This window comes from Monocercomonoides exilis (genome assembly GCF_001643675.1).
Source record: "Monocercomonoides exilis strain PA203 chromosome Unknown scaffold16-1735695, whole genome shotgun sequence".
NCBI classification, from domain to species: Eukaryota; Preaxostyla; order Oxymonadida; family Polymastigidae; genus Monocercomonoides; species Monocercomonoides exilis.
This window is the reverse complement of record NW_027150561.1, coordinates 1,685,113-1,712,768: the sequence shown is the minus strand read 5'-3', so window position 1 is coordinate 1,712,768 and position 27,656 is coordinate 1,685,113. Positions and strand designations below refer to the sequence as shown.

Below are 27,656 nucleotides of genomic sequence, written 5' to 3'. Positions count from 1 at the left end.
CTCCTCCGTCTCACCATAGACACGCATAGCCTCACCATCTTCTATTTCTCCAATTTCTTCTGTTTCTCCAGTTTCTCCGGCTCCTTCTTCGTCTGGAGCAGGCAGCTATGTTCCACAGGACGTGCAGAATTTAAAAGCTTTCGGAAAAGCTGTTGCTTCATACATTCCTCCAACGATTGTGAAGGATCATCCAGTTCATGAACATGGTGAAACACCAATATCTTTGAAAAACACTGGATTTATGACAGATAGCAAAAAAATAGTTGGAAGAAAAAAAATCGAAGAAATAATGGAATGTTTTGGTTTTCATGAATTTTATAAAAAAATTTTTTTGTTTGATCATTTCCCACATTTCAAAATGACAAGGGCAGACTCTGATAAACCTCTTGAAATTCTGTTTTGCCCATCATGGTAATATTTTTGTTCTAAAAAGCATTAATGCTTAGAAAGTTTATATGTTTTAACCCGAATGTGCTTTTCAGTAGCAATCTTTTATACCCAAGGGAAAATCCTGCTTTAAAAAGGCTAATGTATGTGTGTAAGTCATGCGATCATCAAGAAGAAGCAACGGATCATTGCGTTTTTAGACATTCTTTGAAACACACAGAATCTGAAAGGCCAAGAATTATCCACTCTCTTATTACTGATCCAACTCTTCCAAGAACTGATAGTGCAAGGTTTAGCTGTATTTTAAAAACTATGCTCTTGAGAATTTGTTATACATTTTTTTAGTTGCCCAGTATGTGGATATAATAAAGCTGTATTCTTCCAGTCAAACACAGGAAAGGAGGCAGAACAAACGATGATGATGACTTACATTTGTTGCAATCCAGATTGCCGACATTCTTGGACAACTTGAACATAAGCATGTATTACAAAAAATTTTAATTCAGCATGCCCGTCAGTGATTGCGCGTTGGTTTCAATAAAGTTTTTTCACAAAATTCATGTTGTTTTCGATTTTTGTTACCTTAATGGAAATTTATATGTTTATTTAATTATATAGCTTTTTTTGAGATTGAAATATTATTGCAACAAAAGAATTTTTGTGAGCCATTTCTTTTTTGTAGTAAAATGAAGTTGACGAAAACTTATTAAGAGGTTTATATGATTGAATTGAACAGAATTTATATTCCTTCAAATGATCGAAATGACTATTGCTATATTCAGTCCATGATTCACTATGAAACCTTAAAGAGAGTTCAGAAAAAGTGTGTATATTTTTTTCTTCAATTTTGAGCATTAATAATGCAATCCAAATGAATTTGTTTCAAATATTTTTTTTACATATATGTGTTGCCTGAACATTTTGCATTTTATGTTCTTTTGTGTCTTTATTTGTCTTCATTCCAGTTCGCAGTCCTCAACAGCCGTTCATTACACCAATTCGTTTATCGCCTTATTCTTCTGATACATCTGCACCATATCTTTCAACTACTTCTACTTCTTTAGTATCCGCTTCAATTATTGTATTTCTTCTCATTCTGCATCTGCATTGAAATAATGAGCAAAATGATGAAGAAGCGAAGAAATTTGCTTTTTCTAATTATTTTTTGGGGAGGGGAGAATCGAGAATGCATCTTATTGTGAATGGGGAATGAAGACAGACAACTTATATCATACAAACCAAGAAAAATTGCCTTTCATCTGGAATAGGAGCTTTACAGTTTTTAAGTGTTGAGTTCTGAACAGCAAACATTTACGTTTTTATTGTTGTGTGTGCAAAATGACTGAAGATTGTGGTGAATTTTGCTTTTAACCAACAGAATGAGCAAATTACATCAATTGCGATACTCGTTGATTACGGATTGATCTTTTCATTTGTTATTCATCTAATTTATCTGATGTGAGAGCAGAATGCTAATTCAATAATTGTCAGCATACAAATCTTCTTCTTCTTCTTCTGATATTTCTGATTCTTCTTCCACTTATTTGAACTCATCTTTTGAAGAAACCCTGCTGCCTCCTTTTCCCATTGCTCGAAAATAACAAGCTTTCACAATGATCAACCCTTCTTATACGAATGCGGATGTTCATCTTTTTGTTGCCTATGGAGTTGCTGACAGATTTAAGACCTTTTTCAAAAAGCGACTTTTTTCAGAAGAATTTCAGATGTGTTCACTTTGTTCTTCGTTCTTCTCTCTTCGCCTTCTTCGTCAACGACGACTGCCTCGTCTGCCTCGTCTAAAACTGCGTTCTGTTCTTCTTCTGCATTCCGGTGGAAAAGAAGCAAAGGGGATGAGCCGTCATTGTTGTTGTAATGATTATTATTATTGGCTTCTGCAACTGTCACTTCAGATGTGTCGAAAATGGATAAGGACGACATCAAGAGGCAACTGGAGTGTAGGCGCGGCACAAACGGCTGCTGCTATTGCTGCTTCTGTCTCTGCTCTGGTGCTGCAGACGCTGAGGGGATATGTTGCAGTTCGGCAGGCAGTGCTGCGTGGGAGTGTTGAATGTGTGAACACAATGTTGAGTTTTAAGCGATGCTTTCTGTTCCGCTGGTGGCGCCGCTTAAGATGCTTGCAGTTTCGATGGACACGAAGTCGGTGAACAAGTTGATCTTTGTGGAAGCGAAGGACGTGAATGCTCTCTCATCGATCTACGATCTGATTGATTAATCACTGCTGATTGAGACACCAAAAGAAAGAAATTCAACAAGAAGAAATTGGACGAAGAAGCGATGTGGAAAGGGGGCTGCGATGTTCGAAGTGGGTGAGATTATCGAGAAGGCGCTGGAGTGTCTGGAATAAATAGGGAAGATGAGGCTCTATCGCTTTTAGCGGTTGTGCTGGATGAACAGGATGGGAAAGAAGAAGCAGAGGAAGGAGAAAGGGGAGGAAAAGATGGAAATGTGGCAACCAACAGTAGACTATCAGTTTGTGGAAAGACGGAATGAGTTGTACGGAAAAGTGGAAGAAGCGATAGTGCTGCTGATTGAGAAGGGGCTTGTGCTGGAGAAGCTGAAGCTTGTGAAGGCGAAGTCAGAGGAGGAGATTCCCTTGAAGTGTAATCGAACACACAGATGCTATCTTCTCCCCTTTCTTTGCGCGCCTGCGGAGTCATATTGGAATACACAGAGGAGATGAGAATGCAGCAGCAGCAACAACAACAGAAGCAGAAGCAGAAGAAGAAGCAAAAGAAGAAGAAGAAGAAAGCTGATGTGTGTTTGAGGATAGCTTCAATGAAAAGTGCGATTGGGACGGGAAGAGATGTGGAGCTTGGGAAAGGAAGGGAAGATACCCTGGTGGTGAATGTTCAACAAGACTGATACGATGATGGTGAAATTGAGTAAGGACGCAAAGAAAGAAATTTTTGTCAAAGAGAAAGAAGCGCAGATGGCTGGTAATGACGCAAAAACGAAGAAGAAAAGCGAAGACGGAATGTGAAGTTGAATTGATAGGAGGAGACATGTTATGAAATGAGTCGCATGAAGATGAAAGGGATGAAAAAGGAAGAGGAAGAGGGAAAGAGAGGAAGAATTTGCGTTGTAGAACAATTTATTGATTCCTCGTCAATTTTTTTTGGGTGATCTTTTTCTCCTCTCTTTGGACGAAGCGAAACCAAAAGAATATGGAGCAGTCATTTGTGGATATAGCTGTGGTTGTTTATGGGCTGCATCTGCATCATTTTATATCCGAACAGCATTTTCAAAGCTGGCATTTCAATCTTCTTCGGGTAGATACAGAAGATAGGAATGCCTAAATTTCTCTTTTATTTCTTTATGAACTTTGAAAAAATCAAATTAAACTAATTTGTGTGTTTCATTTCAAATGAGTCAAATAAAAAACTTTTAGAGGTATAATAAAGCTAGGAATTTCATTTTAGATTTTTTTTATAAATTGTCATGATATTGCTTCATTAAAGGAATCTTAAGATCAAAAAGAGAATATCAAAGATATGCTAACAAAAGTGCAGAGACCATTTAAAATTTCACACTTTCTCACAATGTTTCAATAAACAAAAAATGACAACTGATAAATTTAGGGAATATTTGTTCAATTTCATTCATTTATATCTTACTAATTCTCTTCAAAATTCAACACTGATTTCATGAATCAAATAAAAAAAGCGATCACCATACGGGATGAAATTTCAGGCTTTATGAATTTTGTTCCACCAAATTATTTTTGATGTTTTTATCAATTTTCTTTTTTTCTTCACACTTAAGCATGGGAATGTTTGATATTTTTTGATATGATAGGGAAAAAGTTTGGAACAAAACAAAGTTTTTTTCTAAAAGAAAAAATGTCGCCCCATATCTTTATAAAATTCAAATAGTGAATATCAAATTATTTTGTCACATTAATCTTTTTTTTTAATCAATTTCTTTTTATAACAATTCAATTAAAAAATAAAAAAATAAATAATATTAATATTTGTCAAGTTTAATATCATTACAAAAACGATTTGATTCAAAATAATTGTTATGTTCTTTTGCCTTTGACTGTGGATCTATAATAACCACAAAGCTTTGATTTTTATCAGCTTTCAAAAAAATTCAATTTCAATGCAGTTTATGCCATTTTTAAATACAATTATGTATTTTCTGATCATTGAGTATTTGAACAAAATGAGCTTAATGGAAAATCCATTGTTATTAAAGGATTATTGTGAAAAGTACATCACTCTAGATGTAGAAGAGAAAGATGCTGATGAATCGGCTGAACAGAATATTCAAGACAAAGAAGTTTACTTGCTGGATCAGCAAATGAACAAATTTGGAGAAGAGGGAGTTCAAGCAGAAAAAATAATGCAACAAGCAGGAATTGTTAGCGCCCATCAACTGAAAAAATATCAAGGTGGAGATCAATTTTTAAATGAAAGATCAAGAGAAGATTTCACAATTGAAATGGACGTCGATCAATTGAGACATGCTTATGAAGAAAGACCACAAAAAATGGCTTACAGTCATTTTAAAAGTCAATGCAATAGTCTTCCTACAGAATTTGCTGAATCTGAAAATGCCTTGTCGCAAAGCATGGTTAGCTGCAGGAATATTGAACACAATTTTGTCGCTGATAAGCATATGAGTATTATTGTATCGATATCTGTTGGATACTCCATCACCTTTACAGTTAAGTGCACAGATACAGTTGAATTTATTAAGGAGATGATTGAAGATGTAGAAAACATTCCTCCAAAGGAGCAAATATTGACATTTAAACATGAGGAACTTGAAAACAGAAAAACTCTACAAGATTACCACATCCAAGAAGAAGACTTTCTTGTCCTTATCGTGAATGTTTCAATAATTCATATTTCTGTGAAGAAACCGGATCAAAAAGAAGTTTTTCTTGATGTCAAGAGCGAAGATACCATTGAATCAGTGAAACAGAAAATTCAAGAGAAAGAAGGAATCCCTCTAGATTTACAAATTCTCGCTTTTGGAGGAATTCAACTTGATAACAGAAAAACTCTTTCGGACTACAATATTACGGAATTGGATATCATTCACCTTTTGGGAATGACTGGTGAACGGAAAATTAAGGAGAATTCATCAACCAGAGAAAATATTACTCTTGGCATCGAAGATAAAGATGATGATGAATCTGTGAAGCAGATGATTCAAGACAAAGAAGTTATGTCTTCACATATGCCAAGACTCGCATGTGAAGGAAAAGAACTAGAAGATGGAAAGGAGCTTCGACACCTCTATGCCGAGAAAGAAAAAGCTCTACACTTAATGGCGAGTCCTCCTTCCCCAATGCAATTTTTCGTGAAGGATTTGCATGGGAAAAGCATCATTCTCGCTGCGGAAGGATCAGATACTGTTGAATCTGTAAAGCAGAAGATTAAAGACAAAGAAGGAATCCCGAAGGATCTTCAAAGGCTTGTCTACGCAGGAAGAGAACTTGAAGAATGGAAAACCCTTGAAGATTGCAAAATCCAGAAAGAAGATACCATTTATCTAAAATTGAGACCTCCAGCAAAAATGCACATTTTTGTGAAGATGCCGGATGGAAATGCAATTTCTTTAATTGTCAACAGAACAGATACAATTGTATCTGTGAAGCGGCAGATTCAAGCAGAACTGGGATTCGCTCCGGAGCAACAAATCCTCACATATAAAAGCAAAGAAATTCAAGACGAAGATACTCTTCAAGATTTCGAAGTTCGGAAAGGAGACATCCTTCACCTTTTGCTTTTGCAGAATAATATGCTAATTTATGTGGAGGATCTTGAAAAAAACACCATCCATTTTGAGGTAAATAGCACAGATACAATTGAATCTGTGAAGGAAAAGATTGAGTTATATGAAAAAATTCCTCTTTTGGAGCAGGTTCTGAAATATAAAGGTGAGGAACTTAAAAACACGAAGACTGTTCAAGATTACAAAAATTCTTATATTGAATTATGGAAACTTTCGCGAAAGCCCAGCAACAAAATTATGTTCTATCTTTTAAATAGGACAGGCGAGATTTTTTCAGTTGTTATGGATGCTGATCAAAAAATACTCGACTTAAAAAGAAAAATTCAACAAGAGCTGAAAATTCCTGTAGAAGACCAAAGCCTCTATTTTAATGGGAAATTTCATGAAAACGAAAAAAAACTGATATACTGCAAGGTGAAAAATGAGGATATCATTCGCCTTTACTTGAATCGTGGTGATATGAAGATAATTGTGAATGTATCACCAAAAAAAGACATCGCTCTTAACGTTGAACGTGTTGATACTATTGAATCTATTAAGGAGATGATTGAAGAGAGAGAAGGCGTTCCTCTTCAGAAGCAAATATTGAAATTCAAAGATGTGGAACTTGAAAACAGAAAAACTCTACAAGACTATCACATCAATAGCAATGACATTCTTCATCTTACTTTTAATTCTCCTTCCAAAATGCTCATTTTTGTATGGAGGAAGTGCGGAAAAGTTGTTCGTTTGTACGTTGATAAAACAGATACTGTTGATTCTGTTAAGCAGAAGATTCAAGACAAAGAAGGGACCCCGAAGAATCTGCAAAGGCTTATCTACTTGGGAAAAGAACTTGAAGAAAGGAAAACCCTTGAAGATTGCAAAATCCAGAAAGAAGATCTAATTTATCTGGATTATTGTGATTCAGAAAAGATACGCATTTTTGTGAAGATGCTGGATGGAAATTCGAATTGTTTAATTGTCAACAGAACAGATACAGTTGTGTCTGTAAAGCAGAAGATTCAAGCAGAAGTGGGAATCCCTTTGAATCTTCAAGTGCTTCTATCAAAAGGTAGAGAACTTGAAAATATGAAAACTCTTGTCGGCTGCAACGTCAATTGTAACAGCATTTTGCAGTTTGCCTACAAATCGGAAAAAATGTTTTGAGTCGACTTACTATTTAAAGTCACATGTTCCTATCACGTCATTTTTGAACTTGTGAATTTATTTTGTTTTTTTCCTTCTCACTTCACTGTTATTCCTTTGTTATTTTTCATATTAATCTTATTCTTTGGCCTATTTCATATCAATCTTATTTTTTGGCCTATTTCATATTAATCTTATTCTTTGGCCTATTTCATATCATTTAAATTTTTTTTTAACTGCTTCGCATTTTAACTAACTTCTTTTCGACCTTTACGCGCTCTCTAACTTCTTATCAACGTTTTTTATACTTCTGAGAGTATATTATTATTTCAACTTTATGATCCTTTTATGGTGTTTAAGTAAAATTGTTCTCATGTGATAACAAAGTAAGCTTCTGATTAAAACGATTAATGTTTGTTGAATTTCAAAGCTGGTTAAAAATTCAATTGAATGAAAAACGCATATTACAAGGAAAAAAATTTAGGAAAACGTGAAAAAGTTTATTATTTATGAAACGCATGTTCAAATAGAATTTTGAAAGCGTAAATGATGAAAATGAAAACAAAGTAAGAGCAAAGAGAAGAAAACAAAAAAAATATGAATCAAATGAATGAAAAACGAAAGCAAGAAATATTTTTCAGGAAGAAAGATCGCTCAAGGTTGATCATTTCCAATGAATGAAGAGGATTATTATATCAATTCTCATTTTAACAAACATTAATTTTTTGTAGTTGTTTGTCTGTTTGCATGAAAATTTTTTTCTATTGTTCCTTTTGAGTTTTCCAATGTTGTTTCGAAGAGCAGTTTTTCTTTCATTGAAGTTTGATCTCCATCAACTTATGCTTCCTGTCAAGCCAATTTACTCAAAATAAGTCTATTCAATTGAATCATAAATGAAATTGAGTCATTCCTTTTAAGATAAAATAAATCAAATGGAAGTTAAGCATTAAACAATTGGTTGAGGATAACAACTTGTTTCTGTGCAAAAGAGGCTCAACTCTGTCAGAAATGCATGGCGGGTGCTCTTGTCGTCCATGAAATTGATTGGCTTTTGTAGAATTGAAATATGAGTCAACAAATGAAAACTTCTTTGTTTCGTTGGTATTTGAACTACAGCTTCTTCGTCTTCGTCGTCTTCTTCTTCCTTGAATTCATCTTCTGCTTCGTGTTGCAAATAATCTTTGGCATAATTATATCAAATTCAGAATGTAACAAATGTATCAGGTTTGAGATCGATAACAATAAACATATCAAAATATGTATCACATGACTCAGGCAGATGCTCATCCAAATGAATTTGTGGAACATTGAAATAAAAGCTCCTTGTATTCTCTTCGAATAAGGAATCGATGATGTATAAGGACGCAAAAAGCTATATTGCCTCAAGTCCGAAGTCAGAAAATATAATCTGCAGTAGACAATAAAACTTCGCTCTTTTTTGTTATTTCTCTTTTACGTATTTCAGTGAACAAGTCAAGCTTCTTCTTTTTTGATCGTTTGGTGCTCCGTCTTTTTTTTCTCTTCAAATCTTTAATTTTTTTTTTTTTTCTTTCCTTAAGTTCCTTTTGCAGTTGAGCTAAAACATCCATTTTCGAATCAAAAGCTTCCTCGACAGCTCATTCGTCGCCTTTCCATTAAACAATAACTGATTTTTGCTCTTCATAATCTCGTCTCTCCCACATTCGCTGACATTTCATTTGCAAAATTCCTTCCTTGCCCATCTTTTCTTCCGTCTTCGCCTTCGCCTTCGCCTTATCCTAAGTCATTCCTGTCATTGCTTTTACCACTTGCGCCTCTAATTGTCTCATCGACTCCTCTTTTCCAAGCACTCCCCTGTCCTTCTCCTTCAAGTGCTGTCAATGTCTCATTTTCTTTTATTGCGCCTCGTCTATTTCAGATGGCTCTATCTCATCTTGTCTCATTCAGCTGATTTGTTCGCTTTCTTTTCGTTGTTATCAGAAAAGACATCTCTCAACACTAAAGTCAGCCGGGTTGGCTCATTCACATTATCCGATTATTCATCCCAACAGGTGTGTATAAATGCTCTCTGAATTAAGTGCAAAATGTATAAGTTTTGAAGTTTCATGTATCACTTTTAGCTCACAAGCAAAATGGTGCAGTAAAAGAAATCTTATAAATGAATATTCATCAATAATATTTTGAGGCAAATGAAGAGAGAGAACATGAGCACCGAACTGAATATGTCGTTCATTGTCTTCCAACTGAAGCTGAACGCAAATGCCAAATATGTTCATTTTTTGATTATACGCTTTTTATTGATCTCTTTGAGGTTTTCTTCCTCTTTGCATCGCATGTGTCTTTCCACTTCAGATGTTGTTTTTCTCTTTCCTTAATGGGTGTTTCTTATTTTTTAGCTTCAGTTTAATCAGCCGTCGATTAATAAACCTTGAAAATTGGTTAAATCTGAATTGCAATGGCGTTGTGAGGGTATTGCAGCGTAAGAACAAGTTCATAAAGGAGCAAAAGATAAGACAATTAGAGGACTCGATACGCAACCGGATCAAAATGAAAGATGAACTTGATTTTTCTGTGCTGCGGTGTGCATATTGATAATTAACTCTACTGCATTTTGTTGATACAGAAATATCGAATATGGAGCTGTTGACTGAACGGAATATCAGGAAGAAGAGAAGGACGAAAAAGAGGAGGAGGAGTTATAATAAGAAGGAGTAGGAAATGAAGAAGAAGAGTCAGAAAAGGTCAAAAAAGGAATAAGCGGATGATGATGAAGACGAAGAAGGCGAGGTGATTGAGAATTGTGAAATGAATCCAATCCTAATAATAAACAAGTTGAAAATGTCTTGAGTGATGTCTATTAAATAAAAAGTTGCATTTGTTAAGTTGACTTAAGATAGAGTCGAAAATCGTAGTCACAAATTTTGTGAAAGGCAGAGAGATGCAAACAGATGAAGATGGAAGTGCACGAATAAATGGCTGCCTTTGTGTGGTTGAACTGCTTTTCCTTCACAAAAAGAAAACTATGTTTGTCCATAGGAGTTAAATATTCAAATGAACTTTATATTTGACGAGGAAATTGGCAGAGAAGAATTCGAAATCGAAGAAGGCGTTGACGATTGAAGAAGTTGACTTCAATCACATAATCATAAAATTCTTCATTTTCTTCTCCTTGTCTTTGAAAATTTTGCAATTGATGTGTCGATTCTGTCAATAAACATCTTTTGTTGAAGTGAGGCTGTTGAGAAAAATAAGAAAGGTGAAGAAAAATAGAAGATGTCAGCTTTTCCAAGTCATGTTTGGCGATAGAAAAAACTGAATGTGTTCTGAATGCGAATGCCCAGCCTAATCATCAGCCTCTACAAAAGAGTCGCTTCTGCCGAACACTCTCACAAATAAGCCAAACAAACTGCTTTTCTCTTTCTAATAAACTCATGTTAAGCATAGATAGGCTATGCATCACACAAGACATATGGCAGAAGTTAGGAATATCATCGTTGAATGCAATCCAAACGAGATTAATTTCAAAACTTCTGAATCTTTTGAAAAAGGATAAAAATACTTCATTCAATAATGTTCCTGTTCGTAACCAATCTGTATTCATTCAAAGAACATCTTAAAAGAAAAATGAATGAAATACAAAAAAAAGTCAAACCATTTTTTTGGTATTTAAATATTTTCCCACCTCCAATGGATTGGTAATTATCAAACTAGCTGGTTTTCTTGTTCTCCGAAATTGCCTCTCACCACATAAAAAAACAGGCAACTGGGCAACAAATGATTGGAAAAGAACGTCATCGAAAGCAGAAAATCCATTATGAAACCGATAATGAAGTCATGTGAAAATTAATATTATCCAAATAAACAAGAAATCAACTCTTTTTCAAAGACTTATTTAACGCCATGTCTTTGCTGACAGCATACCAGTAGGATTCGTGTAAATGGCAATGCGTCTGTTGTTAAGGTCTGCTGAGTGTTTCTCTCTGCTCGCTTCCTCCATTGTCCAACCCCCAATTCCTTTCCTTTTCCGCAAAACCAACCTTCCCCCAATAAGCCCATGTCAAACAAATCCTGCGCAAAAGATATACCAAGTACACAACATTTCGCTCGAAATGAACAAGTGGTTCAATTCAATCTTTCTGAAATTGTCGTAGCTTTTTCTGCATCTTGCTTGAGTTATTTTTCATTCAAAATATGGCAGCCGATGTTGCGTCATGTATTTTGTAATATTTAACCAAGTTCAAATCCCATGCAATTTTTCTCACAAAATCAATTTTTGTAAGCAATCGATGCAAACAGCCACCCGCTCCTCCGTCTGTTAGAAAAATCCCTGCTCTTCTGCATTGCTATATCTCTCATGAGTGCATCTGTGGCTGTGTGCATAAGCTACTCAAGCATGCTCTGGCTGAAGTAAATAATTTGGGATGAAATATTTTGTTTTTTGAATATTGTTCCACACAATATTTTCTATTATTTTTCTCAATTTTAATATTTTTTCAGTAATTATTTGCAAAGTTTCGGTTGATTCATAATGAAATGATTGAAGAAAAAGTTTGGAACAAATCTCAGTTTTTTTCATAATTGCAAAAATTTTGCCCCATTTATCAAAAAAATTCTTCACTTATAAAATTATAGGATTGTCACCCTTATTTATTTACCCAAAAACAAGATTATTTTGTTTCATTGATTCACTTGTTTTGAGGTGAAAAACATGATGGCAAAAGAGGTTTCGAATCCTGTATTATTTAAAATATTTTGATTTGGTGTTTTTAATTCAATTATTTTTTTTGCACCATGAATATTTGGAAAATGTATTTGTAAATTGTTTTGGATTCAATTTGCAATTTTGCAGTCACCATCAAAAACACAAACGTTTCTAGGTTTGCAAAATGTCATAAGAAATGAATGGTTAAAATGATAAATGTACACTTTTTTCTTTTTTGATTTTTAACTTTTTTTAGCGAAACTTTCGCAGTTGGAACAATTCACTGAAGCCGAACAGAAACAAAAAATCATTGAAACGAATGAATTTATGGATGAAATGGAGGAAGAAGAATTGGAACCTGTTTTTTCAGAAGAAATGTTCAATGAAATTCACAAAATGATTGAAGAAAAGAAAATTTCGATGGAAAATACAATTCTGCTGTTGAAGCATGTTGGATTTTGTAAAGCGCTGAAAGGTATTTGGATTAATTGCTTCGAGAAATCTTCATTGATCGAATTATTCGAGAATAAGATAGTTGAAGAAGAAAAGAAAATGAAAAAAGAAAAGGATGGAAAGCTGCTGATTGATCTTTGTGAATGCTATATTTCTTTAAGCAATGATTTCTCATCCGAATGTCTTTCAATTTGTGTGCCTTGTCTTCTGAAAGTTGCATCAAACAAGGAGAGACACGAGGAGACTCAAAAGGAAGTGGAAATGGCTTTGCTGGCTTTGAGCAATGTTCGATGTTGCGTATGAGCATTTCTTTTTGTTGTTGTTGTTGTTGTTGTATTGTTGATTTTTTATTCTTTTTTATTAGGTTGTTGAACAGGAACTGTATTTAGGTGCTATCAAAGAGATCATCCAATATCATCAGGAGCATCATAATCTCACTCGCCTTGCCTATCAGTCTGCTTGGCAGTTTTTAATAAACCGATTATTCACAGACAAACGTTTGGAAGATATGATTGTGAATGAACTGCATTTTGGAAGAGAGGCATCAAGAGAGCTGGAAGAGCTTTCAAAGTGTGTGGATTGGAAAAGAGAGAAAGCAGAGGAAGAAGAGGAAAGAGGAAAAGAAAGGGGGGAAGAGCTTGTTATCTGGAGGTGGCTAGATGCAATGTACGATTTCTTATACTCGTGCAGGTTGTGGAACGAAGAACTTGCTGGTGTTATAGGCAACGTTGTGAGTGTATTTCAAGCATCCAGGGATAATCGCAAAAGAATTAGCAACCAATGCATTTATTTATTTAAAAGAGCAGCGGAAAATGTTATTATGAAAATTGATGTTTTGCTGGATGAAGGTGTAGTTGATCTGATTTTAGAGGAAATGAAACAATCTACTTTGAAAGATGGAATTATGTTTGAAAGCTTGCAATTCTTAAAGAATATTTCAAGAAAATTGAAAGAAAAGGAGGTTGATAAACCCGAAGAAGAAAAAAGAAAGGCAATCAAAAGAAAGATATTTGAAAAGATGGAAGAAGAAGGATGCGAAGAACTCATCACAAGCCTTTATAGAGTTATTTCTTTTCTTAACAGAAAATATTGGTATTGTTTATCAACGAATATTTCTGATTATTTTGTGGGTGTTTAACCAAATTCTTTTTGTTTTGATTTTGTAACTCAAAAATTATTTTTATCTATTCATTTCTCAAAATGGCAAAAATAAATAAATAAATAAATAAATAAAAATTAAAAATAAAATTAAAATTAAAAATAAAAATAAAATGTTCGGAAAAATTAAATTGATATTTTAAATTCTTTTTTCAAAAAAAGAAGAAAATATCCAATCTTTTCTATCATTTCCATCAAGATTCTTCGTTGAACGAATTATTGTTCTTCTTTATATATATTCATTTTTAATAAGAATCCAATTGTTCAGCTGCTGCTTCTAGAAGTCTCTGATTTCTCCGCTTGTTTTCTTTCTCGTTGCATTTTCAATCAAATCTGGAAGAGGGGAAAAAATGATTATGATGATGATGATGAAGATAAAGAAAATAAAGAAGAAGAATATCTATAAGACGGAATGAAGAGTGTGCATCAGGCAAGCCTAAAATCAGATTAAGAAGAAGGTAAAGACAGGAAGTGGAGACAAGGGAGAGTGAAATAGAATAGATTAGAATATAAGGAGAAGGTTTTCATGCATGGAGGAAAAAGAAGAAGAAGAAGAAGAAGAAGAGAGTTGATGTTCAAGATGATGATAAGATGATGATATTGATGATATTGCAGATGATGGAAGAGATGGTGAAAAGTCTATTTGATGTGCAGAACTCTTCATATAAAAAAGAGCACCTGCTTTTGTCTCATTTGAACAGTTGCACTGAGTCGCATCATCAATCAAATGATATGTAGATGAGATGCTTAAACACACAAAAGAGAAAGACTTTGGCAAGGCTCATTGCAAAAATTAAAAATGAACAAAAATTCCTAACTAAATCTGCATTTGAGGAGAAAGAAGAAGCTCTTGTGAGAAATAAGAACGATTCTCCTTGAATTCTCATTTTCCGTTGTGTTCTGTCAAAGTTCTTGAAGATGAATGAAGAACATTCTGAGTGCCCATTGATGAGCATGACAATTCAAAATGGTTCAAAACACAATTCAAAATGGTTCTCATTCTCTTCGTTCTGAAACAACTGTTATTGTCTTCAAGAAAAATCTCTCTCCTTCAAAACCCTTTTCTCCATTTCATATGTCGAGAAATAACTTTGCTGTTGCGTTTCTTGAGTACGGTTTGTTGCAAAGTTGTTAATCTCCTCCTTCTCCAAATCTCATTTCAGCTGGAAGAATACAACTTTGAATGAATAAATTTTAGAAAAACTTTCAAGGAAATGAATGTATCACCTTTGATGTTTCCGTCTCACAAAACTTGAATATTTCCAACATTTCTGTTGGAGCAGGTCTTCATTGTTTTTCTTCTTGCCATATGATTATTTGGCAATTGAAAAATTGGACATTGATCTTTTGCCATTCGATAAACATATTCTTCTTGTTCGTATTTTGAAGATGTGCTAAGTTCATTTTTCCTGTGATTTTGTGTATATTTTCAGAAATCATTTTTTTTCCTCTTTCATCATTCAATGTTTCTTTCAAAAAGAGCTAAAAATGCAATAATCAGCATAAAATATCGAAAATGCAACTCGCATATTCATGCTTTCAGTCTCATTCATCTTCTCCAAAGACAAAAAATATATTCCATTTGCACAAAAAATGTGATTATGAAAGAAAATGGATTTTTGATAACTTAATCAAATTTCAAAATTTTTTGTTGGTTTGATCCAAGAGAGATAAAAGATTTCTTTTTCTGGCCTCATACAGCCAGTCCTTGTAGCTTCTTTGCATTTTGTTTTGCACTTCTTTATATTGAGCAAATCTTAACAGTATATATTGAGATTATTTTTATTTTTGCAAGTTTATTAACGATGTTAATATTTATTGATTATTCTGTTGATTAAAAATTTTTTCACATAAATTGGTGAATACAAATTAAAAGCAGGATAAATTTATAGGTTTTCAACATGACTGGGAATGATATTCAAGTTCTCTCTTCCGCTGAAGAGTTTTCAAGTTTGAGTACTTTTTTGAAAAAGCAATGATTTTTTTGAAGTTTATATTTTTAGAATTGTTTTCTAAACTGGATCATTGTAATGAAATCGAGCAGAAAAGTCAGATTGAAGAAATAAATAAGATAATGAATAAAATGAATTGCAAAGAATTTGATTTGATTTTATCAACCAAATGGTTTGACGAAGTCGAAAGAATGATTGGACGAAAGAAATTGCCTTTAGAAAGTGTAGTTGTGTTGTTGAAGCATATTGGAATTTATAATGTGCTAAACAAAAATTATGAATGTAATTTTAATCATTCTTCATTGAGGCATAGATTTAAGAAGATAATCGTTGACGAAGAGTCGAAAAAAGAAAGAATGAATGAAAAGCTTTTGGTTGATTTTTGCGAATGTTATCTATTTCTGTATGATTCTGGTAAATGCTTTAAAAAAAAACTGATAAAAATATGTGTTCCGTGCCTTTTCAAGGTTGTCTTGAATATTAAAGAAAAGAAAGAAGCTGAAAAGGAAGTTGAAATGTTTTTACTGTCTTTAAGTCGCATCTTCAACAAACAGGTTCTGGTGTTTTTTTATCATTCTATCTGTTTAAAGATTTTTCCTCTCTTTTTTATTAGGTTGTTGAACAGGAACTGTATTTAGGTGCTATCAAAGAGATCATCCAATATCATCAGGAGCATCATAATCTCACTCGCCTTGCCTATCAGTCTGCTTGGCAGTTTTTAATAAACCGATTATTCACAGACAAACGTTTGGAAGATATGATTGTGAATGAACTGCATTTTGGAAGAGAGGCATCAAGAGAGCTGGAAGAGCTTTCAAAGTGTGTGGATTGGAAAAGAGAGAAAGCAGAGGAAGAAGAGAAAGAAGGAAGAATGAATGTGAAAGGAGTATTTATTGTTCGTAGATGGCTCAATATAATTAATTATTGCTTATCTTCATGGAAATTGCGGAATGAAGGAGATTTTCTGCTTATCAGTAGTATCGTGCAGGTATTCCGAGAAGTAAAGGACTATTATGAAAATATTATAAGACAATGTATTGAATCTTTTCAATGGGTGGAGAGAAACTTTGAAATGGGTGTTGATATCTTGTTGAAAGGAGGAGCAATTGACGTTATGTTGGAGGAGACTGTTGAATTAAATGTGAAAAGTTCCCGAAATTTTTATTGGCCATTTCCTTTCAAAGAAATTTGCGAAAATGTGAAATATCAGATGATTATTAAAAAAAAGGAAGCAAAGAGAAAAGAAATTAAAAGAAAAATATTTGAAAAGATGGAAGAAGTAGGATATGAAGATTGTGTAATGGGATTGCACTATTGTTTAATTAAAGGATTATATGGACATTATTTTTTGATTAGTAATCCGGAAGATTGTTTTGTTTATTGCTAAATTAAATATTTTTATTCACTTCATTTGACTTTTCTGCAAACATTTGAAACTTTTTTTGAACAAATGAATGGCAATTAATATTAGAATTTTTACATAATGAATAATTTTGAATAAAAATTCATATGTGACAAACTGGTTGCAAGTTGAGTGTGAGAAAGTGTTAGTACAGTCTAAACCGGATATAATCACGTCGAATATAATCACATTCTCCTATAGTCACATTTTTCGATGCACGGACATTTTTGGCCTATTTTTCATTCATTTTCCATCGCATACAATCACAGGGCTGAAAATATATAATCACGTTTTTTATTATTATTGGTGAATTTTTCAATGAAAAATCGATTTTTTGATCAAAAATTTCAAAATTTCGCTTTTTCAAAAATGTGCTCAAATAAGTCAAAATGATGTGTATTCATGATCAAAATTGATCAAGCAAGTGAAAAAGGTGTATTTATGTAGAATTTCCAAAAAAACAAAAAACGACCCATAATTAATTATTTCTAAAATAAATTTTATTTTTTTCTGTGTAAAGTTGAATCGTATATAATCACAATCGGATATAGTCACAAATAGTTGTGCAAAAACCGATGTGATTATATCCGGTTTAGACTGTATAATAATATTTTTTCAATATCTGTGAAAATGAAGTGAAATTGAATTTGCATTTAAATTATATGTCAGTTATTATTTAAATATTGGTTTTTTCAAAAAAAGCACGATCATGATTTAATTCCTGGAATTTCCAAATAATTTCTCATGACATTGTTGAATTTTTCATTTTTCAATCAAGATAAATTAAGTGTTTATTTTTGAAATCATGAGTTTTTTCGGGATGTTGATTTTATAATATTCTTCTGAAAATGGTTAGAAAATTATCATTTCCAAATTTTATGAATTTCTATGACTTCAAAAGCAAACATTTGATATGCATTCATGACATTAATTTTGAAGATGATGTTTTCACATTCTAACGTTCATTAACAAGAATGAAAAACAAATTTTTGTCTCAATAATTTGACAGACAAAATATGGTTTAAAATAATAATCACCTAATTATATGCAGCAATTCAAGATGTCGAAAACAAATATTTTTCACAACTGAATAAATCCATGAATACACTTTTGGAATTCTTGATTTGTTTGATGTTGTTTCTCTGAAAACTTTTCTGTTCCAATTATTTAAAAAGATTGAAAAAATCTTAATCGAACAATAAGAGATGATTTCAATTAAAAATTATTTGATTTCAAGTATGTTGATTTATTGCTTAAAAAGAGGAAGTTTTCAGATTTATTTTCTAATTATTAAAAACGGGGTTCAATTCTTCATTTTTTTCACAAATATTGACAAAATGTGGTAAAACGTTTTTCTTCAGGCATTTTCATCGAAAAATAATGCACGTTTCATTAATTTTTTCTGTTCAAAAAACACAACAAAAATGTGTGCATTTTTTGAAATTCGTGAAATGCCACGAAACTTTATGCTTTGATTTCAAAGATGCCTGCTTACAGATATTATAACCAAAATTATTTTGAAATCTTAGAAAGCGAAACAAATTCATGAGTGAAATACGTTTTTTATCTTTTGTCCAAAAAAAGTCTGAAAGACCGAATTTTCCCCCAAATAATATATTTTCTTAACTTTTTGACACTCAATCAATTACAAATATATCACAGAAAATTTTTTAATAAAAAAATACAGATTTTAAATAATTTTGAATAAAAAGCAAACCAAAATAGAATGATGACTGTTGTAAATTGGTTTTCAAAAAAAAAAAAATTACTGCAAAAAGAATCTCACATGTCTTTAAATAATCATATATTGAAAAGGTATTGTTTGAGACAACTTATTCAATTTTCAAAATAATTTTGAAAATTTTTTTTTAGATAGAAAGATTTTTTTTATTTTTATTTTTTTTTAAGAATCAAATAAAACTGAAACATTTGATGATGCAATGTTTTTTCAATGAAAAAGAATAAAACGTTTCACCTATAAGAGCTTTATTTTGTATATTTGAGATTGTTGAAAAATTTCTCAAAACAAATATTTTGATCGTTTGAACCTTATTTACCCAAACAAATGAAAAAAACAATCTCAGTGAGTCAAAAGGAGGCATTATCAAGAAAAATAAAAGTGAATTATATCGCAGCAGTAGCTTTTATGCTGTTTAGTTGCGAGTCATCTTTTGCCGTTGCATTGAAATCCGAAAAGGAATTGTCAAATGCTTATTTTCATTTGGCTTTATGTTTTTTGTTGGATGCAACTGTAACAGCTGTTTATTGCATTTCGAGTTTGCATTTTTATGATTAATTTTGAAAAAAGAAGATCCATACGATATCTTTCAGATCCTTTAACAAAGTCCACATTCATCGTTGATTCCGCTCATGCAATTTTTTGGTCTCTTCATTTGTTAACAACGTTAATATATCAATATGTTTGTTTATTGTTATTTAATTGTGATATATTAACAATTATTTTGGCAGCCTGTGGTTAATTGGTACATATCTCTGCCATTAGTTGTTAGCTTTTCTTTACAAATATATTGCCATTTAAAATTCAACTTTGAGACCTCAGATCATTCACAAAACGATGTGAAGACTTTTAACAGTCAATATCATCAAAAGATGCATTTTAATCTTCCAAAAATGATACATTACAAAGCTAAAGTTAACACTGAAGAAACAACAAAAATCTTAAACGACGAACAAAATATTGACATTACAAAAAGAAAAAGTTCTGTCTTGGATGGACATCATTCTAACAAATCTGAAGGAGAAATATCTTCCATTGCGATCGAAGAAACAACACGTATTGAAACTATAAAAGAAAATAAGGAAGAAGAAGAGATGAGAATAAAAGAAAAGGAGGAGAAAGAGGAAGATTCGATAAAGAGAGAAGAAGAAGAGAAAAGAATAATTGAGGATAATGAATGGAGAAGAGAAGAAGCAGAAATAGAAATAAAAGCGAAATTGGAGGAAGAGGAAGAAAGGAAAAGGAAAGAAGAAGAGAAGGAGAGAGAATTCATGGAAAAAATTAAGAGGGAGGAGGAAGAGAGAAAAAGAGAGGAAGACGAAGAGAGAAAAAGAGAGGAAGACGAAGAAAGAATAAAGAAAGAGGAAGAAGAAATGAAGAAGAGAGAAGAAGAAGAAAAGAAGAGGAAAGAAGAAGAGGAAGAAAAGAAGAGGAAAGAAGAAGAGGAAGAAAAGAAGAGGAAAGAAGAAGAGGAAGAAAAGAAGAGAAAAGAAGAGGAAGAGGAAAGAAAAAGGAAAGAAGAAGAGAAGGAGAAGGAATTTATGGAAAAAATTAAGAGGGAGGAGGAAGAGGAAGAGAGGAAAAGAAAGGAAGAAGAAGAGAGAAAGAGAGAGGAAGAAGAGGAAAGAATAAAGAAAGAGGAAGAAGAAAGAAAGAAGAAAGAGGAAGAAGAAAAAAAGAAGAAAGAAGAAAGCAACAAATCGCATGACGACGATGGTGATGGAGAAGAAGAAGCAGAAGAGGATGATGACGATTCAGATGCTTGGTAACTGCTTGGAATGCTTTCATTGATTGTGCAGTATATTTTTATGTTTTTTATGTTCGCTTGCTGATTGGGTCTTTCTTTTTAAAATATTTATTCACTTCTCTTTCATATGTCCAATTGATGCATTTTGCTGTTGTTTTTATTGCTTTCTACTTTATTTATTTATTTTAATTTTTTTCCACCACCCTCCATTTTATCGTCTTATGCTGAATTATTTGATGCGCGATGTCTTTTGAAATCCTTCTGTGTTTGCTCCATCTTTCTTTCACTTTCTTTTCTTGTTTTCTTTCTTTTTTTCTCATTTAACGGGCCTTGATACATGTGCAATTGCAATTGTCTTTATTCTCACTTAATCGATTTTGAACAATTCTTTCCTGTGATTATTGTTTTGAACTTTTTTTCAAAACAAGAATTTTCTGTTTTGTTTCAGGTAATTTATTTTCAGATATGTTTTTGGAATTATCTTTGATTGAGGCACTTTTTATTATACACTAAATGCTTAAAAAATATTGTAATATTACATAATAAGCATAATTTTATTTGTAAAAAAAATAAAATAAAATAAAATAAAATAAAAATAAAAATAAACGAAAATTCTTCCTCAATCATGCATGTTTGTGAATTGTTTGACTAACGCTTATGTTTATCTCAGAAAAATGAGGATGCATTTTTCAGAGACAAATAAAGTTTGTTAAAAATGTTTGTATTACAAAAGAAAGACACCTATTTCGAAGAGACAACACAGTGATTTTGTTATTCATTTTAATTTGATGGACTATACATAAACCATACACACAAACAATCTTCTGATGAAAATGTGTTTCAACAGTTGGTATGTTTTTCTTGAATTGAATAAAAACACTCCAAAAGTTAAGTGTTGGAATGAAATGAGGTTCATTTCACAAATTGCTTATCACTTTGTAACATTCACTGAAGTTTGAATTAAGAATAAAAAAAAAATTTTTTTGAAGGATTAAATTCTTCAATAAATAAATTTTTGTATAAAAAGCTCAAATGTTACACAAATTGTTTGACATTTTGGTAAAGAAAAAATGAGATGACTGCGAATAATCTAAAAAATACTACGAAAATAGCTGTAAAATGACATGTGTTCTTAATTACTGTTTTGAAAAATTTGAATATAACCAATAGTGAAGAATAAGTTAGATAAATTATTATAAAAGAAAATAAAAATTTGTTGAAGAAAAAATGAGGAAAATGAAGATAAATTTCATAAAATATGAAAACAAAAGAAAAAGAAGCATTAATTTTATAAAACATATTTAAATACATAGAAGTTGAATCGGTAATGACAGAATTTTTCATGAATAAATAATTTTTGGAAAATGCAAACCTTCTTAAAAATCCGTTTGAAAAGGAAATATTGGATAATTGTTGTGATAATAACAACACCTATTTGTGCGAGTGACCACCATAAAACATTGGAATTTGTGGATTCGGTCGCTACATTTCAGAAAATGAAAAATTATTGCATTGTGATTTTTGATAATGATAAACAGAAATTAATATTTGATAAATTTGTGTTATTATCGAACGAAATTTAAAAATAAAATACAAACTGTCTCGGGTAATAATTTCTCTTTGTTTGATGTAATTTTGTTCAGTTAAAATTCCATTTAAAGTTGACTGAAGAGATTCCAAACTTCCCTTCAAAGATTGACGATCTTTTCCAGACAAAGATAGGAAAATAATTTAAAAATATGATAAATATAATTATGCTATTATTTGGACAAAGCTCATTAATTTATTACAAACCTGTTGTTGATCTTTGAACAGATTCAGTAACCAAACTAAATTGTTTGCTGGCAAATGACGAAGGATTTGATGCGCACAATTTATAAATTCCTTCATGTTGCGAAACAAAAGAAAATCGTTGATCCGTTGAATCTTTAAACTCTGCAACTTTTTCACTCTTTGGATCGATGATCTGAATCAAGAATCAAAAGAAATCAAAAATGGTACATATATAATTGATTTCAACAATATTACGCCATTCGAAAGATATCTCCGATAAACCTGAAAGTGAATTATTCTGTCTCCACCACGAACAACTTGAAAATGCCCCTTCATTGTTTCGTCTTTTTCAAGTTCTTCGAAGAAGCACATTTCCTGACCAGCTGGAACGGTAAAAGTTAGAGCATGCAATGTGCTAAAAGCAAGAAGAAAGAAAAACGCTGGCATTATTTCGACTTAATCTTTTGACAGTAAAAATGGGAATGATCTGTCAGATTATCATTTTTAAATTCAAAGAAAAAAATCAAAAAATGAAATGTTTTTTTAACTTTCTATTTTTAAAAAATTTTTTGTTTAAATCAATTTGAGTTAAAAACTGTTTGATAAAAAATGTATTATTGAATGAAAGCGAGAAATGCTTGGAGTAAAAACCCCAAAATGAAGGTGATAGAAGAAAAAGAATTCAACTATGAAATTTGTCAAAAAAAGTGGTTGTTGAGTTTGATGATTTGACAAGAAATGGGAATGATGAAATTATTCAAATGAAAAATCAGATAAATGCAAAACGCTTCAAAAGAAGCATTGCAAAGGAGAAGGATGAGAGTAAAAGACACAAACAGAAAGAAGCATTCGTAGCAAAAGTGCATACATTTGACATTCAAAAAATGCGAATGAATGAAAAAGATGCAAGCTTCGCCCCCTTCTTTATTTCTTCATTTATTTTTATTTTTTTCTCTATTATTATTTTGTTTTCTTTTTAGAAAATAAAAATCTACACAAAAAAAATAGAGGGATAACAATTGCTATGAGACTGACTAAAGAAGAATAAATAGAGATACAAAATCAAACTTAAAAAAAAGTCAAAAAATGAAAGAAATTATGAAAGAAAACGCCTTTAAAAAACGAAATCCCTTCATCAACCTCCTTCCTTTTCGCCCATCCCCAACCCTTCTACAGAATCTGGCAACTTGAGCTTTCGTTCTTCTCCTTCTCCAGTTTCTCGTACTTTTCCTTCAGCTCCTCCATCTCCTTCTTCATCTTCGTGATCTCCATCTCCTTCGCACTCAGCGCCCCTTTCGTCTTCGCCTCTTCTGCCGACACAGACGCCAGCTGCTTCTTCGCACTCGCCACAGCCTTCTCCAGCGGCGACAGCTCGCCCAGCACAGACGCTGCAGCTGTGAACGGCGCATGGCCCCACACCTCCACAAGAATCTGCGACTCCATAAAGAACGCCACATCCTGCGCAGAGAACGAAGGGAACTCAAAACGGAAGGCGCACGGCTTTGTGGAGGACTTGGACGATGCGCTGGCTGAGGCACCCCACGTCTTCAGCACTTTTCCAGCACAGTTGCTCCGCTCTGAAATCTGCTCGTTGCCTGGCGGGAACGAGAAACGCACAAAGAGCCCGTCGACTTCTTCCACATCGTCGTCCATCTGCACACTCTTCACCTCCATCGCCATCACCACCGTGTTGCCGATCGTCTTGTCTGTGTCGACGATCTTCTTCAGCTTCGTCTTCACCATCTTCACTCCTTTGCTTCCTTTCGCATCCTGTTTGCCCTGCGCTGCCTCAGAATACGCATATGTGTTGGCAGGGGCTGTCTTCAGCGGCAGTGTCACTTCTTTTGCTGGCACCTCTGCTACTTCTGCTGCATCTTCTTTTGATGGCTCACTCGAAGATGATGGAGTGGCTGAGGAAGAAGCAGAAGCAGATGCAGATGAAGAAGCAGTGTTATTTCCTGCTTTGTTAGCTGTCTTTCCAGCTGTTTTGCTTGCTGTGTTCTTCGCTGGCTCTGCCTTCATCTTCAACGTGAATGCGAACTTCGCTTCTCCCTTGTGCTCTCCTTTGCCCATCTCGTCCCTCACCCCCAGCGTCACACGCATTGCACCAGCCAGAATGAGGTTGCGCAGGCTGACAACAGCTGTGCCCAGCGGCTCATCATCAGGAGGATTGTAAAACGGGTCGTTTTCAGGCGGATTGTCAATCACACCGTCTTCCGCATAGTCTGCCAATATCTCTCTCATCAAAGGCAGACGCTCTTCAAGCACTGAGATGTCCCATTCCTGTGTGTGCGACCACGCATTCTCCTCGTGGTTGTTCACAATCACTGCAATTCTGTTCTTCTCGTTCGCATCCATCTGAATGTCCATCGCATAGTTGATCTTCCTGTGCAGTTGCGCTGCAATCGCATTAGCCTCGTCGATGATGCTGTCTGCCTGGAACAGCTCAGCTCCGCTCTCCATCTTCCTCCTGTACTCATCCACTGAATCGCACTTCCCACTCGCCACCGCCAGCTCTGCCTGCAGCAGCTCGGCTTGCTCAGACGCATCCACTGCTGGCATCTGCCCCTTCGCATCATACAAAAAGCGGAACATCACACTCCTCCCAACAATCAGCCTGTCCCCAACATTCAGCTCAACCTCATTCGGAATCTCCTCCCCTCCCTCCGGCGCTGCCCCGACCCACTTCCCATTCACCAGCACTCTTTCATCGCCCAACGGCCTCAAAACAACCCTCTTCTCCTGCGCATTCACCACAAACACTGCATGTGCGGGTGCTATACCCATTCCCTTCGACACGATCTGGCTCTGCTTCTGGTCTGACCCCAGCACCACTTCCCCTTCCTTCAGGAAGTACACCAAATTCCCACTCAAATCAGCACACAGCGACAGATTCTTCAGTTGAGGCCCTTGTGCCCCGCTATCACCCGCTGCCAGCTCCATAATCTCCTTTCGTGACAGGCCCATGTCGTCCAAATAGGACTTCCTCTTCTTTCTGATCTCTTCCACTTTCTTCCTCTTCTCCTCAGCTGTCTCGGTCATCTCGCTCAGACGCATCTGCGCGATCTTCAGCTCGTTCTCAGCTGCCTCTGCCTCTTCCTTCATCTCCTGCAGTTGCGCCTCTTTCTCCTCCAGCGCCTGCTCAGCCTCGCTTTCCTGCTCCACTTTCATCTCCAGCTCCTTCCGCTCGCTTTCCAGTTGGTCCAGTTTCTTCTTCAGCGCTTTCTCTGCATCTGTCTCTGGCTGCCCTGCTTTCGCACTCTCCTTCCGAAGGGCTGCTAATTCGGCATCCATCTTCGCTTTCTCCTCTGCCAGCTCTGCTTCTCTTTTGGCTGTTGCTATCTTTTCGGCCTCAAGACGCTCTCGCTCAGCATCAAGATCGGCTTCTTGCTGGGCAGTGGAGGCTGTTTGGAAGGAGATTTCAATAAATATATAATAATTAATTTTAAAAAATGAGAGGAAATCAAAAAATTAAATAAAGTTTAAAAAAAGAAAGAAATTGAAAAGAAATAAACATTGCGCAAAATAATAATTTGAACAAGTTAAAATGATTCCATCTTTATTAGTTAATGAATAATTCTTAATATTAACATTTTCTTTCTCTCTCTCTATTTTCACACCTCCTCCACTTGCACCTGCTCCACCTGATGCCAACTGCTTCTGCAGCTCTTCCAGTTGTGCTTTGAGCTCTTTGATGAGCTTGTCGCTTTCACTTTCATTGACAACTGGCTTGTTCTTGATCTGTTTGGCACGATCGGCGTATTGAAGTGTAGAGACGCCTGAAGAGAAGAATAATAAACAAACAAATAAATAAAAAGAGAAAGTCAGGAAAAAGAGAAAGATAAAAATAAAAATAAATGATGATGGAAAAAGTTGAAGAATTCATAATGAAAAATAATTTTTTTCGTTTACGATAACAAACATCAATAACCAATACAACCATCAAAACAACAATAATAAAAGTTTAAAAAAATAAACCACAAATATATTCACATTTCATCATTCCCCCACACCTTCGTCGTAGTTGGATGATGCTGGTGACATGGCTGCAATCATAATGGTCTTGCTGTTTCCTCCAAGCGAATCCTGCAGCATTCGAGTGAGTGTGGAGTCTCTGTACGGAACAAACACTTTCTTCCCTTTCGCTTGATCAGACAAAGCAGTGATGACATTGCCAAGTGCTGAAAATGTTTAAAGATTTTTTCAGTTTGTTGAATAAGTTAGTGTTTCATAATAAGTATTGAATAAATATTTATCAATGTTTAAAAGCAATGTTTTTCAATGAAATCATAAAGATAAACATTGAAGAATATTATTTGATCGGAAAAAAAAATAAATCTTAAACAAATAAACTCTTTTTAAAGATAACCAAACCTGAAAGACTCTTGTTAATTGCGTTGGCTTCAGCTAATCTCTGTCCAGTGGCTCCAGTTTTGGACTGTCTCTCGCTACCAGCAAGATCAACAAGATTCACTCGGGCATCACGTTGGGTCTTCTTCTCATTCACAAGCTGTACATCAATTCATTACAACACAAACAAACAAAAAAAAAAATTGTGTGAACAAAATTTATAATAACAATAATAAATAATTTTATAATGCAGTTAACCTCGTGCCGTGTGAAATAAATTGTCAGAACAGAATGAGAACGAGAACTTGTTGCATTCATATTTGTTGCTGCAACAGTTCTAGCTTTTTCTCCTTCATCAATAACTTCTTCAATTTCTTTATAACTTGCTACAGGTTCTTCAACAACATTTTCAACATAAACTCCTTTTGTCGGAGATTCTCTAATTTTAATCTCTTTGTTGCTTTTTGGATCCAAAAGATCTTGCAATTTTTCATTGTATAACTCAAGATAAGAAACCTATTTTTTTAATGCACATTTTAAAAATGATATCCAAAATACATAAATAAAAATAGCAAACCCTAACGTCATAAGACACATCAGGGTTATCATTTGCTTCAATTCTACGAAACATTTCTTCACATCCACGGGGAATAATACCTCGTGAATCGGGTGAATCGTTGGAGCCAGTCATTGAATAAGATTTTCCTGCACCTGTTTGTCCATACGCAAACAATGTGCAGTTAAATCCATTCCAACAATTTTCCAAATACAATTTCCCAAGATCATTGAAAACTTGCTGAAAATCATAAAAAACATCATCTCTCAATTATAAAAAAATCCGGTGAATATAAAATTTATCAAACATCTTGTGTAGTTTTTGTTCCATAGACATAATCGAACGTGAACGTTTTACTTTCTTTTCTGAGGAAAAAAATATAAAATCTACATATTTGAAATAAAATGAGTAAACTTTTCTGGATTAGTGATTGTTATAGTTTTTCCAGAAATCTTCTGGATTTCTGTGCATTTTTCTTTTTTCTCTTTTGAGTTTAAAGGACGAACACGTACTGCAACAGTAACGGCTTCGGACATTTAACGGTTAAGTTTTATATAATGGGCAA

General features: G+C 33.8%; 7 protein-coding genes across 7 annotated transcripts; 5 read left to right on the top strand and 2 right to left on the bottom strand.

Annotated features, from left to right (window-relative positions):
* Positions 1–348: 348 nt before the first annotated feature.
* On the top strand, positions 349–1,089 carry MONOS_9223 (putative DNA-directed RNA polymerase II subunit 9). The gene is made up of 3 exons (XM_067879702.1): positions 349–411; positions 483–677; positions 733–1,089. The coding sequence occupies exons 1-3, from the start codon at positions 359–361 to the stop codon at positions 857–859; spliced, it is 375 nt and encodes a 124-aa protein (XP_067729780.1). The 5' UTR covers positions 349–358; the 3' UTR covers positions 860–1,089.
* A 1,714-nt stretch (positions 1,090–2,803) lies between these two features.
* Positions 2,804–3,161, top strand: MONOS_9222 (uncharacterized protein; the record flags this gene model as incomplete). The annotated part of the gene is made up of 2 exons (XM_067879701.1): positions 2,804–3,006; positions 3,080–3,161. The coding sequence occupies 2 exons, from the start codon at positions 2,804–2,806 to the stop codon at positions 3,159–3,161; spliced, it is 285 nt and encodes a 94-aa protein (XP_067729779.1).
* Positions 3,162–4,572: 1,411 nt separating this feature from the next.
* Positions 4,573–7,302, top strand: MONOS_9221 (putative polyubiquitin; the record flags this gene model as incomplete). Its single annotated transcript, XM_067879700.1, has 1 exon — positions 4,573–7,302. The coding sequence occupies one exon, from the start codon at positions 4,573–4,575 to the stop codon at positions 7,300–7,302; it is 2,730 nt and encodes a 909-aa protein (XP_067729778.1).
* Positions 7,303–12,514: 5,212 nt separating this feature from the next.
* MONOS_9220 (uncharacterized protein) lies at positions 12,515–13,553 on the top strand (the record flags this gene model as incomplete). The annotated part of the gene is made up of 2 exons (XM_067879699.1): positions 12,515–12,712; positions 12,780–13,553. The coding sequence occupies 2 exons, from the start codon at positions 12,515–12,517 to the stop codon at positions 13,551–13,553; spliced, it is 972 nt and encodes a 323-aa protein (XP_067729777.1).
* A 5,425-nt stretch (positions 13,554–18,978) lies between these two features.
* MONOS_9219 (uncharacterized protein) lies at positions 18,979–21,014 on the top strand. The gene is made up of 3 exons (XM_067879697.1): positions 18,979–19,203; positions 19,259–19,347; positions 19,397–21,014. Exons 1-3 carry the CDS (start codon positions 18,993–18,995, stop codon positions 20,432–20,434), a joined length of 1,338 nt encoding a protein of 445 aa, XP_067729776.1. The 5' UTR covers positions 18,979–18,992; the 3' UTR covers positions 20,435–21,014.
* A 409-nt stretch (positions 21,015–21,423) lies between these two features.
* On the bottom strand, positions 21,424–22,657 carry MONOS_9218 (putative p24 complex component). The gene is made up of 5 exons (XM_067879696.1): positions 22,468–22,657; positions 22,207–22,378; positions 22,011–22,115; positions 21,785–21,894; positions 21,424–21,551 (listed from the first exon to the last, which is right to left on the bottom strand). The coding sequence occupies exons 1-5, from the start codon at positions 22,630–22,632 to the stop codon at positions 21,549–21,551; spliced, it is 555 nt and encodes a 184-aa protein (XP_067729775.1). The 5' UTR covers positions 22,633–22,657; the 3' UTR covers positions 21,424–21,548.
* Positions 22,658–22,781: 124 nt separating this feature from the next.
* MONOS_9217 (kinesin 3) lies at positions 22,782–27,647 on the bottom strand. Its single transcript, XM_067879695.1, has 8 exons — positions 27,506–27,647; positions 27,399–27,456; positions 27,113–27,331; positions 26,794–27,051; positions 26,560–26,695; positions 26,199–26,366; positions 25,806–25,964; positions 22,782–25,589 (listed from the first exon to the last, which is right to left on the bottom strand). The coding sequence occupies exons 1-8, from the start codon at positions 27,625–27,627 to the stop codon at positions 23,356–23,358; spliced, it is 3,354 nt and encodes a 1,117-aa protein (XP_067729774.1). The 5' UTR covers positions 27,628–27,647; the 3' UTR covers positions 22,782–23,355.
* Positions 27,648–27,656: the final 9 nt, after the last annotated feature.

Coding starts and splice junctions, on each gene's coding strand:
- MONOS_9217 (XM_067879695.1), bottom strand. CDS start 27,627: ATGTCCGAAGCCGTTACTGTTGCAGTACGTGTTCGTCCTTTAAACTCA. Junction 26,367..26,559: donor AATTAACAAGAGTCTTTCAG/GTTTGGTTATCT, acceptor AAACATTTTCAG/CACTTGGCAATGTCATCACT. Junction 25,590..25,805: donor AGCAGGTGCAAGTGGAGGAG/GTGTGAAAATAG, acceptor CCTTCCAAACAG/CCTCCACTGCCCAGCAAGAA.
- MONOS_9218 (XM_067879696.1), bottom strand. CDS start 22,632: ATGCCAGCGTTTTTCTTTCTTCTTGCTTTTAGCACATTGCATGCTCTA. Junction 22,116..22,206: donor TGTTCAAAGATCAACAACAG/GTTTGTAATAAA, acceptor TGTCTGGAAAAG/ATCGTCAATCTTTGAAGGGA. Junction 21,895..22,010: donor AGAAATTATTACCCGAGACA/GTTTGTATTTTA, acceptor TCTGAAATGTAG/CGACCGAATCCACAAATTCC.
- MONOS_9223 (XM_067879702.1), top strand. CDS start 359: ATGACAAGGGCAGACTCTGATAAACCTCTTGAAATTCTGTTTTGCCCA. Junction 412..482: donor ATTCTGTTTTGCCCATCATG/GTAATATTTTTG, acceptor TGTGCTTTTCAG/TAGCAATCTTTTATACCCAA. Junction 678..732: donor CCAAGAACTGATAGTGCAAG/GTTTAGCTGTAT, acceptor ACATTTTTTTAG/TTGCCCAGTATGTGGATATA.
- MONOS_9219 (XM_067879697.1), top strand. CDS start 18,993: ATGAAAAAAACAATCTCAGTGAGTCAAAAGGAGGCATTATCAAGAAAA. Junction 19,204..19,258: donor AGCTGTTTATTGCATTTCGA/GTTTGCATTTTT, acceptor GATATCTTTCAG/ATCCTTTAACAAAGTCCACA. Junction 19,348..19,396: donor CAACGTTAATATATCAATAT/GTTTGTTTATTG, acceptor TTATTTTGGCAG/CCTGTGGTTAATTGGTACAT.